The sequence below is a fragment of the Jaculus jaculus genome, chromosome 1 (assembly GCF_020740685.1).
Source record: "Jaculus jaculus isolate mJacJac1 chromosome 1, mJacJac1.mat.Y.cur, whole genome shotgun sequence".
Lineage (NCBI taxonomy): Eukaryota > Metazoa > Chordata > Mammalia > Rodentia > Dipodidae > Jaculus > Jaculus jaculus.
In genome coordinates this window covers 124,464,864-124,477,294 of record NC_059102.1, presented here as the reverse complement: position 1 = coordinate 124,477,294, position 12,431 = coordinate 124,464,864, and the positions used below count along the sequence as shown (strand labels likewise).

General features: G+C 44.8%; 1 protein-coding gene across 6 annotated transcripts in view; it reads left to right on the top strand.

Moving 5' to 3' along the window:
* Sptan1 (spectrin alpha, non-erythrocytic 1) overlaps positions 1 to 12,431 on the top strand; it is an 81,406-nt gene that overhangs the window by 21,795 nt on the left and 47,180 nt on the right. For all 6 annotated transcript variants that reach the window (XM_004671603.3, XM_004671602.2, XM_004671601.3 and 3 more), the window contains exons 4-15: positions 2,200 to 2,340; positions 2,642 to 2,788; positions 5,151 to 5,284; positions 5,394 to 5,538; positions 5,620 to 5,774; positions 6,730 to 6,865; positions 8,476 to 8,577; positions 9,234 to 9,371; positions 10,636 to 10,746; positions 11,326 to 11,403; positions 11,541 to 11,696; positions 11,838 to 12,042. In XM_004671603.3, coding sequence (XP_004671660.1) covers positions 2,200 to 2,340; positions 2,642 to 2,788; positions 5,151 to 5,284; positions 5,394 to 5,538; positions 5,620 to 5,774; positions 6,730 to 6,865; positions 8,476 to 8,577; positions 9,234 to 9,371; positions 10,636 to 10,746; positions 11,326 to 11,403; positions 11,541 to 11,696; positions 11,838 to 12,042 — 1,648 coding nt within the window. The remainder of the gene's footprint in view (positions 1 to 2,199; positions 2,341 to 2,641; positions 2,789 to 5,150; positions 5,285 to 5,393; positions 5,539 to 5,619; positions 5,775 to 6,729; positions 6,866 to 8,475; positions 8,578 to 9,233; positions 9,372 to 10,635; positions 10,747 to 11,325; positions 11,404 to 11,540; positions 11,697 to 11,837; positions 12,043 to 12,431) is intronic.

The window sequence follows — 12,431 nt, the reverse complement described above, 5'->3', positions numbered from 1 at the left end:
GAGGGCTGTGTTTGTGTCCTGCATAACCTGTCTGTCATGGTTTAGACTTTTACACCGTACCGGACAGCGTGGCGCCCTATAGTCACCTCCACTCACATCGGGTCCCACATCCAAGTAGGTGGAGTATGGACAGATTTGCTCTTGGTTGCTGTGGGGTGACTTTCACTTCCTTCTCAGTGGTGGCGCTGTGCAGTCCTCACCCACACAGGTGGAAGTGAATAGTGTGCGCCCTTGTTTCCCTACTGCTTTCTCCTTGCCAGTGAAGCATTCATGCTTGCTGGTTTCAACAGACTCCACCCATGCTGACTATCCCCTGGCTTTCACAGGGATTTGTTTTTGCTGAGTGGCATTTCAACAATGGGTGGATCCTAGACTATTTCTATTTGTGTTTGAACCTTTTTCTGTTTTACCTCTGCCTGCTGGTGTTACCTAGAAACTCCCAGTATCTTGGGTGGGCATGGGCAGGTTAGAGTACCAAAATGTAGCACCCAGATATGAATGCTTTCTTGGTTTCCCTAGTTCTCAAATCCTTATGGGGTAGGTGCTATGAACACCCAATGATGCTGGGAATTGAATTCATTTGGCCCTCTGGCTACTATTTGGATGAAGTTTGAAATTATGTAACTTGAGAAGGATGTAGTGTTCCACAGGCCCTCCAGAGCTTTTTCTTTTTCTCTTTTCAAATAAATTATTTGTATAGTAATGTTAAAACAGTATTCCACATGAAAAAATAGTTCAGTATAATGCTTTTACTTCCCTCTTAGGGAAAGTACTTTACAAGCTGCTGATGTTAAGGTAACCATTGGTGGTGGTGTGGTTGCCTAGCATGCATAGCCCTGGGTTCAGTCCCCAGCACCATATGAACTGGGCATGATGGTGCATGCTTGTAATCCCATCCAAAGCTTTTTCTGCCAAGAGTCCGTTGATAGCTGTTTTATACTGTCATCTCGAGATTTTCCTGTGTGTCTCACAAACTATAATGTGTATAGGACCTTTTTTGTTTGTTTGTTTGTGTTTCTTTTTTGTTTATTTTGAGGCACGGTCTCATTCTAACCCAGCGTAGTCTGGAACTCATGGAAATCCTCCTGCTTCAGCCTCCCCAGTGCTGGGATTATAGGCATGAATCTGTAATTTTTTTTTGATCTTGCTAAATTAGCCCTAGCTATCCTGGTACTTAATATATTGACCAGGCTGGCCTAATCTAGAGCTCTCTAACCTCCCTGTCTCTTCCTCTTGAATTGCTGGGATTACAAGCAAACACTACCATATAGGGCAGACTTTTATTTTTTACCTGTTTATTTATTTTTGGTTTTTCAAGGTATGGTTTAATTCTAGCCCAGGCTGACCTAGAATTCATTATGTAGTCTCAGGGTGGCCTCAAACTCACATTGATCCTCCTACCTCTTCCTTCTTCGAGTGCTGGGATTAAAGGTGTGCTCCACTGCACCCAAGTAAATTTAAGACTTTTGTTTTGTTTTTACCACTCTTTAGTTCCATGAGTTTAGAATGCAGCCCTCAGCATTTTCCATTTTCTAATGCCCCCCCATTCCACATTAATTCCTCATAATTCTTCCCCAGTAGTCTTCTGGCCTGGGAATCTCAATAATCATTAATAACATGTAATTACTAACAGCCAGGCTTGGTGGCGCACACCTTTAATTCCAGCATTCAGGAGGCAGAGGTTGGAGGATCGCTGTAAGTTCAAGGCCACCCTGAGAATACATAGTGAATTCCAGGTCAGCCTGACCTACAGTGAGACCATACCTAAAAAGAAAGAAAAAGAAAAAGAAAAAGAAAATCTGTTATTTTGTACTAGCCATTATAAAGTGTGTGGTTTTTTTTCTGCTCTCAGTTAAAGCTATCCTGTCTGCTTAGGGATTTTTTTCAAAACCTTTTTTTTTTTTTAATTCAGAACTTCATGAAGTTGTAAATACGGTTAAAAATGTAAATTTTTAGGGCTAAAGAGATGGCTCAGTGGTTAAGGCACCTACCTGCAAAACTTTAATGACCTGGGTTTAATTCCCCGGTACCCACGTAAGCCAGATGCACAAAGTGGTACATGTGTCTTGAGTTCGTTTGCAGTAGCAGGAGGACCTGGTGTGCCCATTCTCTCTCACTCTCTCCTTCCCGCTCTCTGTCTGTGCCTCTCTCTGAAATAAATAAAAAAAAATTGTTTTTAATGTGATTTTTAATCTTTAGACACGTTTAATGGAGCTGCACCGCCTGTGGGAATTGCTTCTGGAGAAGATGAGGGAGAAAGGAATCAAACTGCTACAGGCGCAGAAGCTGGTGCAGTATTTACGGGAATGTGAGGATGTGATGGACTGGATCAATGACAAGGTATCCTTGGGGAGGAGGGCAGGTGTGCTTTGACCTTCATTAAGAGGGAACATGCTCCCTGTGATAGGCTGCTGAAAGGTGGAGGGGCAGGGATAGTTCTATCTCTAGCTGCTGTTGGGACTTTACATTCTGTAGCTGAAATCTGGAGTCTCTGGGACAGACAGCTATAAGAAATCAGAAATTGCACAAAAAACTGACCATTAAAGTTAACGTGGTTCCATCTCTAATGCATCTATTTCATGAGAACTTTTGATGCCAGTGATGGGCTGGTGATTCTGCCTCTGTTTCTGTCCTTGAATAGGAAGCAATTGTGACTTCTGAGGAGCTGGGCCAGGACCTGGAGCATGTGGAGGTACTACAGAAGAAATTTGAAGAGTTTCAGACTGATTTAGCTGCTCATGAAGAAAGAGTTAATGAAGTGAACCAGTTTGCTGCCAAACTCATCCAGGTGAGATCCGAGTGCTGCGTCCTGCTCTCAGCATCATGCACCTTCTAGCATATCTATATCTAAGTGAGTACATTTTATAGGCATCTTCTGAGTTTGTCCAGAAGTAAGTACAGACTTATATGGATTACCTCTGAATGAGAACATGTTCTATACATTGTGCCCTTGGGCAGGACTAGGTAAAGCTATTGGGCTGCTGGAGCTGAGTCTCAGTTTCTCAGATGAGGGTGTGGTGCTGAGTGCCTGCCAGGTGTAGGCATCAGTGTGGCAGTAAGTACCTGCCTATTGTTTGCTGGAGTACAGTGATAAGTGTCTGCATGGTGTTGGCAAGCATCCATCAGTGCTAGTTTTTCTTTTCTTTTCTTTTTCTTTTTTTTTTTTTTTTAAGATTGGACTCTCCACTAGTGATTCTAGAGCCCAGAGGCCAAAGGTAGCTGGGCATGGTAGTGCAAATCTGTAATCCCAGAATTTAGGAAGTGAAAGCAGTAGGATTTAGGCTACATGGCTAAGTCCTGTCTCAAAAAGAGGTACTGAAAATTTTCTAACAACGATCTATGGCTCCTCAGTGTTCCATTGTCCAAAACTGGAGGATTCCATATGATTTATTTGTATCCTCTCAGATTTTGATTAGCCCTCCCTCCACCTTTGCTTTACTCAATCTCTTCCCCTGACCTCACTTTGGGCCTTTTCATCCCTGTTAATCTATTCTTCTACTTACATATATACAATGCCAAGCCATTAAGTACCCTATTCCCTTCCTTTCTCTTCCCTTTATATATCCTTTTCTTCTTCTTTATTTGTTTGTTATTTACTTGGTAGGGTCTCACTTTAGCCCTGCTGTCCTGGAACTCATAGTGATCTCCTACCTCTGCCTCCCAAGTGCTGGGATTAAAGGCGTGTGCCACCATGACCAGCTATTCTTTTTTTTTTTTTTTTTATTTGAGAGCGACAGATACAGAAAGACAGATAGAGGGAGAGAGAGAGAATGGGCGCGCCAGGGCTTCCAGCCTCTGCAAACAAACTCCAGACGCGTGCGCCCCCTTGTGCATCTGGCTAACGTGGGACCTGGGGAACCGAGCCTCGAACCAGGGTCCTTAGGCTTCACAGGCAAGCGCTTAACCGCTAAGCCATCTCTCCAGCCCGACCGGCTATTCTTAAGACAAATAAAGCAATGAAATGTGATTGTTAGAGAAAAGTATTGTTAATAAGAGATCTCCAATCTGAATCCCAGGACTAGGGCTGGGGCTATAGCTTAGTTGAACAGGGCTTGCCTAGCATGCACAAAGCCCTGGGTTCAGTCCCTCGCACCCCATCAACCCAGGTGTGGTGCTGTAAGCCTGTAATTCCAGCACTCTGAGGAAGAGGCGGGAGGATCAGAAATTCAAGGTTGTCATCTACTACATAGCGGGTTCAGGGTCAGCCTGGGTTACATGAGACCCTCTTTCAATTTAAATAGATAAGACTTTCAGGGCTTAAGGATTTGTTCCTGAATTTATTTATGTGTCTGGACATTAGTGCTAAACTGTTTCATGAGCATGTGAAATGCTAGATTTTTGGGCACTTGGGACAGATTGGTACATGGATGAAACTTGCATAAAGTTGGACATGTGATGCCTATGCACAGAACGTAAGCTAAGCACATTTCTTTAAGGGTTAGGTAACTGTTGCATGAATGTTCCCTGGGGAGATGTAAACAAACATTTCACCTCCAATAGGGGACCAATAACAGATCAAAATAACTTGTATGTGTTTACTTAAGGAGCATGAGTGACCCCAAAGCAGCTCCATCCCTGTAAAGTTTCCCCTGGCATAAAAGACAGCCTCTCCATAGTTGCATAGCCTCCCCTTCAGTTGACCTTCCACCTTCCATATAGTCTCACACCTAGAAACCACATTTAACTGGGACAGAATCATACACTGCTCGGAGGGAGGTGCGGGAGCAGGTGGTGTTCCCCTCCCTAACCATTCTTATGAGGGCCCATCAGTAGGACCAATTGATATTGTGGGTCTTTGCAGGTAGCCATAGCTGCTATGATTAAGATGGTAATCACAGCCTGGCATGGTGGTATATGCCTTTAATCCCAGTCTTGGGAGGCAGAGGTAGGAGGATCGCTGTGAGTTCAAGTCCAGCCTGAGACTACATAGTGAATTCCAGGTCAGCCTGGGCTACTGCCTCAAAAACCAAGACGAGTACAGCCTTCCAGAATGAGTTTGTTCAGAAGAAATTGATTCTCGAGTTGCACCTAACTTCATTTAACAGAGGCCAGGGTTTCTTTGCAATGATGAAGACATGTCCATGCATTTGGATCCAATCCCAGGAGCCAGAACTGACAGGCAAATCCAATCTCTTCTCATCCTTCTGTAGGAGCAACACCCTGAGGAGGAGCTGATCAAAACCAAGCAGGATGAGGTGAATGCAGCCTGGCAACGGCTGAAAGGCCTGGCTCTTCAGAGGCAGGGGAAGCTCTTTGGGGCTGCCGAAGTTCAGCGCTTTAACAGGTACTATGTCCATAGAGGGCTTTGATGACTGGGCCGGACTGTGCCTTTGTGGTATTCCTAGTACACCGGGACAGCTGTACACTTGAGTTGACTGGTGTTCTTTCTGCAGGGATGTGGATGAGACCATCAGTTGGATTAAGGAGAAGGAGCAGTTGATGGCCTCTGATGACTTTGGCCGAGACCTTGCAAGTGTTCAGGCTTTACTTCGGAAGCACGAGGGTTTGGAGAGAGATCTTGCTGCTCTGGAAGACAAGGTGAGTTTTAAAAGCAGCTGAATGTATATATAAGTCAGTCAGAAAGAGTGGAGAGAGAAATCTGACATGTCTTACTTCTAGGTCAAAGCCCTATGTGCTGAAGCTGACCGCCTACAGCAGTCCCACCCGCTGAGTGCCACCCAGATCCAGGTGAAGCGAGAAGAGTTGATCTCAAACTGGGAACAAATCCGCACTCTGGCAGCAGAGAGACATGCACGGCTGGATGACTCATACAGGTACTCAGTGACCCTCAGGTGCTTAAGAACTAGTGTCCTTTGACTGTTGTACAATGTTGGGAGGCAGAGGAGGGATCGGTTAAACTTGAGTCAATCAGGCTGGAGAGATGGCTTAGCGGTTAAGGTGCTTGACTCCCCAGAACCCATGGAAGCCAGACACACAAGGTGATGCATAAGCACAGGTCACACCTGCACACAAGGTGGTTCATACATCTGGAGTTAAGTTGCAGTGGCTGGAGGCCCTGATATGCCATTTGACAGAGAAATGGCAGGGAAGAGAGAGAATGGGCATGTCAGGGCCTCCAGCCACTTCAAATGAACTCCAGGCGCGTGCATACCCTTATGCATCTGGCTAACGTGGGTCCTAGGGAATCGAACATGGGTCCTTTGGCTTTGCAGGCAAACACGAACTGCTAAGCCATCCCTCCAGCCCTCTTTCTCTCATTTAAAAAAAAAAAAAGAGAGTCAATCAAGGAGTAGAAAGGAAAAGAATGTGTCTTGTTGATCCTTAAGGTGACCCTGAGAATAATAAAAAAGTTAAAGATTAAGCTGGGCGTGGTGGCACATGCCTTTAATCCCAGCACTCGGGAGGTAGAAGGATTGCCAGGAGTTCAAGGCCATCCTGAGACTACATAGTGAGTTCCAGGTCATCCTGGGCTACAGTGAGACCCTACCTTGAAAAACAAAACAAACAAAAGAAAGTTGTGGGACAGAGACCCACCAGGCAACATAGGAAGATTCCATCTCAAACAAACAAAAAATGGTAGGATAAGACTGCTGTATTGTAGTGAACAACAGAATTGGTTTTCTGCCTTCTCTTGCTGTCTTTTTGGTCTGGGTTTGAGATACTTTGGTTAGGCTTTTGAGAACATAAAATTCAGAGCTCTAGGAAGGCCACCTTCTGTCATGGGGCCACCACTAGAAACATCTAGTAACATATGTCTGGTTTCTCAAGGCTTCAGCGCTTTCTTGCCGACTTCCGTGACCTCACCAGCTGGGTAACTGAGATGAAAGCCCTCATCAATGCAGATGAGCTGGCCAATGATGTGGCTGGGGCTGAAGCTCTGCTTGACAGGCACCAAGAGCACAAGGTAATATCACCACCATCTTCCTGAAGTAAAGACTTCACGTAATGATCAGTACCTCACTGTCCGGGAGGCCTGTATTTGGAGCTGGTAGCCTGATGCTCACAGTCTCTATCATTGTAGCTTTGCTTTGGAGATGTACCCTATCCGCTGCTAGTGGAGGGTTCACTGTGATCTGTGAAAGGAGATACTTGAGCTCTGGCCACAAAGGTGCTACTGGCTTTGCACATCTATCTGTAATGTTTTAAAATATGTCTGATAAAAAAATTAAAAATAAATAAAAAATTTTAAAAAACATGTCTGATTAGAGCCAGGTATGGTGGTACACACCTGTAATCCCAGCATCTGGAAGATAGAGGTAGGAGGATCTGGAGTTGAAGGTCAGCCTGAACTGCATAGAAGTTCATGGCCAGCCTGGGCAGCATGAGACCCCTGTGAGAAAGCTACAAAATTTGTTGATGTATCAGAATCAAACAATACCACATGTGTCATAAATGTAATCAAGGTTTAAGTGTGTGTGTGTGTGTGTGTGTGTGTGTGTGTGTGTGTGTGTGTGATGAACAGAAAAGGGGGCAAGGAAAGGGGGAGGAAAATCTAAAAGGAGATGATAGGAAAGAGAAGGTACTAGAATACATATCACAAGAAATCAGGAAATGGAGGACCAATGAGAAGGGAGAAGGGGAAGCAGATTAGGAAAGAATAGTGGAAAGGAAAGAATAAGAACAAAGTATAGTGTGTGTGTGTGTGTGTGTGTGTGTGTGTGTGTGTGTGTGTGTGTGTACATAGGAGAACACTATAGTACACCCCATTACTTTGTATACTGGCTTAAAAAATTTTTTTAGGGCTGGAGAGATGGCTTAGCAGTTAAGGCGTTTGCCTGCAAAGCCAAAGGATCCCAGTTCAACTCCCCAGGACCCAAGTTAGCCAGATGCACAAGGGGGGCGCATGTGTCTGGAGTTCATTTGCAGTGGCTGGAGGCCCTGGCTTGCCTATTCTCTTTCCCTCTTTCTCTGTCAATTAATTAAATAAAAATAACAATATTTAACAAAAAAAATCTTTTTAGCCCCGCGTGGTGATGCACACCTTTAATTCCAGCATTCAGAATGCAGAGGTGGGAGGATCGCCATTGAGTTCAAGGCCACCCTTAGAAAGTACATAGTGAATTCCAGGTCAGCCTGGGCTAGAGTGAGACCCTGCCTCCAAAATACCAAAAAAAAAAAAAAATTTATATATATATATATATGTATATATATATATATATATATATATATGTATATATATATGTATGTATATATATATATTTTTGAGGTAACAATTCACTGTTAGTCTCAGGCTGGCCTCGAACTCACAGCAAGTTTTCTACCTCTGCCTCCCCAATTCTGGGATTTAAGGTGTGGGCCACCATGCCCAGGGTTTTTATTTTATTTTTTTATTTTTGTTTTTTGAGGTAGGGCCTCACTCTAGATTAGGCTTCCCTTGAACTCATTCTGAACCTGGGCCAGTAGGCTTTGCAAACAAGCTCCTTTAACTGCTGAGCCATCTCTCCATCCACAAAAAACTTAAATCTATTTTTTCTGCAAGATACTAGAACTAAACCTTTCCTGTTTCCTCTGTAGGGTGAGATCGATGCTCATGAAGATAGCTTTAAGTCTGCAGATGAGTCTGGACAGGCACTGCTGGCAGCTGGCCACTATGCCTCGGATGAAGTGAGGGAGAAGGTAAGGGCTGAAATGCTTCTGCAGGGGAAGCAGGGCTGCAGGAGCTCTTCTCCATCCCTCAGTGTCAAGACACAGCACCCACCACCACTTAGCCCCAACTGCCTCCAAGGGGCAGCTTTTCTCTGTAGAGATTTGAAAGGATCTGTGCAAAGTGTACTGATTGGGCTGAAAGACAGTTTTTTATTTGGGGTATGCATGACACATTTCTTAAGAAGGACTTTGCAGAGAGCTAGTCCCATTTTAGTAGTTGGAATAAAGAAGAAACAAATTTTTATAAAGTGAGTCTAGGCAATTCATGAATTCATGTAACACCCACTCAGTTGACTTTTCTCACTTGTGAGTCCTTTCTCCATTTAGATGGCCACTTTTTAAGACAGCCTTTTTCCTACTGTCTACCAGTCTACTTGGCATCTGAACCTAAAACATTTGGGATATAAATTCTAGTTTCAGAACAGGGTTAGCCATCTTTTAACACACAGGCCAGCTATGTAATAGCATTTATGGATTTCTCAGTGATAGGCATTGTTCCATATAAGTCCTCTCCATTTGCAAATCAGAAAAAGGCCTGAAGGTTAACGTGAGGACTAGTCTCCCCACCCCAGGACCACCTGTTTGCCTGGAAGGCAGGAGGCTGACCTTGCTTCCCTTCCCCCAAGCTGAACATCCTTTCGGAGGAGAGAACTGCCCTACTAGAGCTGTGGGAACTGCGCAGGCAGCAGTATGAGCAGTGCATGGACCTGCAGCTTTTCTACCGTGACACTGAGCAGGTGGACAACTGGATGAGCAAACAAGAGGTACTTTTCAGCAGGAGCCTTTTGCAGCCTTGGAGGGAGAGGGCAATGCTTATCTACTTTATGACTGCTTATTTTGTTTGAGGAAATCAGGGTAATTTCAGGTTTGAATCAAGTGAAGAAAGAACTGAGCAGGCTTCTGTGGGCCTTACCTGCCTCATCACAAGGCCTTTTAGAAAAGGGCCTTGGTTTTCCAATTTGTAGAATGTAATTTCTTCTTCTTCCTTTTTTTTATTTTCGAGGTAGGGTCTTACTCTAGCCCAGGCTGACCTAGAATTCACTATGTAGTCTCAGGGTGGCCTTGAACTCACAGTGATCCTCCTACCTCTTCCCCCAAGTGCTGGGATTAAAGTCATGAGCCACCACGCCGGCTTGTAATTTTTTTTTTTCTTTAATGGTGGAGGAGGAAGGGGAGAGAATTGACACATCAAGGCTTCCAGCTATTGCAGTTGAACTCCAGACACGTGCACCACCTTGTGCATCTGCCTTATGTGGGACCTGGAGAGTTGAACATGGGTCCTTAGGCTTCACAGGGAAGCACCTTAACTGCTAAGCCATTTCTCCAGCCCTGGAATACAAACTTTTTTTTGAGGTGGGGTCTCACTTAAGCCCAGGCTGACCTTGAATTCACTATGACCCTCAGGCTAGCCTCAAACTCACAGCAATCCTCCTACCTCTGCCTCCCAAGTGCTGAGATTAAAGGTGTGTGTCACCATGCCAGGCATGTTAACTTTTTTAACTAAAAATTTGAATTTAGGCTGTGTATGGTAGCTCATTCCTTTAATCCTAGCACACAGGAGACAGAGGTAGGAGGGTTTCTGTGAGTTTGAAGCCAGCCTGGGGCTACAGAGTGAGTTCCAGGTCAACCTGGGCTAGAGCCAAATCCCTGTCTTTAAAAAAAAAAAAAAAAAAAAGCAGTTTAGTAGAATCTACGATAAGTTCCCAGTAGCCTGGCATGGTGGTGTCTGCCTTTAATCCCATTACATGGGAGGCAGAGGTAGGAAAATCACCATGTATTTGAGGCCAGCCTGGGACTACAGAGAGTGCCAGGTCAACCTGGGATAGAGTAGAGTGAGACCCTACCTCGGAGGGAAAAAAAGTTTCCAGTGTTGCTAGGTTGATATTAAAAGAATCTGAAAAGGATATAGACTTTGCGAAAGTAATCTCGTAAGCATCTCTCCTGCATTTTGGCCAAAATACCTTTTTGCTTTCAAGCCATAGACGATGGCAGAACAGCACGTGACCTCACGTTGTTTTCTTCCGCTAGGCTTTCCTGCTGAATGAAGACTTAGGTGACTCTTTGGACAGTGTGGAAGCCCTCCTCAAAAAGCATGAGGATTTCGAGAAGTCTCTTAGTGCCCAAGAGGAAAAGATTACAGTAAGACCCTTTATGTCACATGATCCACAGTGTAAGCAGAAGTCCCTTTTTGTCAACAAAGTTTCTGAGCAGGTCGATGAAGGAGCTGTGTGCAAGGCACTCCAAGGGGCATTTAAGACCTCATGGTGATAACATGCCATTGAGTTTGATACACAGCTTCATAGAATGAAATGACTTGCTTGCTGGAAACCTGCTAGTTGAGATGAGCCTTTTCACCAAAACTAGTTCAGAGTTTAAAGCAACATGCACTTTACCCATTGAGATCACACCTTGGGGACTGGGGTTAAAAGCATTTGGGTGAGAACACACCCTAGAAGGATGACTCACAAGGCTGTTGGCCTGTGGTTGGCACTTGTCACAGGGTCATATCTGCAGCTTGAATGGAACGAGCAGTCTTGTTCTACCTAATAACATGAAGCAGAAGTGTACACATTACGAGGGATGCTGCTGCTGTTGGCCAGAGCGCAGCACTGACTGCTGAGACGTGGGGTATTCAGTAACCTTGTTAAGCAGTTCCTTTTCCCACCAGCCAGGAGAGTGAATATGCTGACAGTGACAACTCTTGGCCTTCCTTCCTAGGCACTGGATGAGTTTGCAACGAAGCTCATTCAGAATAACCACTATGCGATGGAAGATGTGGCCACTCGTCGCGATGCTGTAAGTCCCAGGCTCTTCGTGATCCCCACTCGCTGTACACAGATTCCCCATCCAGGATAGTTGCTAGAGTTCTGTCTTGAGCTGTCCAGCTCTTCGGAAGTATGAACCAGAGATTCACAGGGTTCCATATTTTCCAGCTGCTAAGCCGCCGCAATGCCCTTCATGAGCGAGCCATGCACCGCAGGGCCCAGCTGGCCGATTCCTTCCACCTGCAGCAGTTTTTCCGTGATTCTGATGAGCTCAAGAGTTGGGTCAATGAGAAGATGAAGACTGCCACCGATGAAGCTTATAAAGTAATATTCCGTTAGCATTGTCACCCCTTTATCACAAACCATACTAGTTGACATGAGCTATTTTATGAGTACAAAGGCAATGTGAAGTAACTTTATGTACTTGAGTTTAAGGTAGAATCCTCTTCTTTCTTTGATGGGCAGGACCCATCTAACCTGCAGGGAAAAGTCCAGAAACATCAGGCTTTTGAGGCTGAGCTCTCAGCAAACCAGAGCCGTATCGATGCCCTGGAGAAAGCAGGGCAAAAGTTGATAGATGTCAAGCACTACGCCCAGGATGAAGTAGCAGCCCGAATGGATGAGGTCATCAGTCTGTGGAAGAAGTTGCTAGAGGCCACAGAACTGAAAGGTCAGAGGAAATGCTCCATTGGAAGGTCATAGGATTGTTTGGGTTCAGTATTTTAGGGTCAAACTCTATCTGGGGTGGTTGGTGACAGCTTAGAGGTGTGGTTAGGAAGCATAGTGTCATTTGCCACATAGGACTTACTTGGCTTGGGTTCTCAATGCTTGCTAATGTAGGAGTATGGTTGAATATGCTGATTGGTTTGGGAACCTGAAAGGAATGAATTGGGCCTCTCTTAAAGTCATAGTTCAGCTGTGAACCAAGGGAATTTAATCATCCCCCAATACCCTTTCTTCTGGGGCTTAGAATGCTTCCCAGACAGCTTCTAGTTAGTCTCTAGATGTAGAATAGTGATTGTACTTGAGAGTTTTCTTTACCTGGGTGGTAAAGGTGAT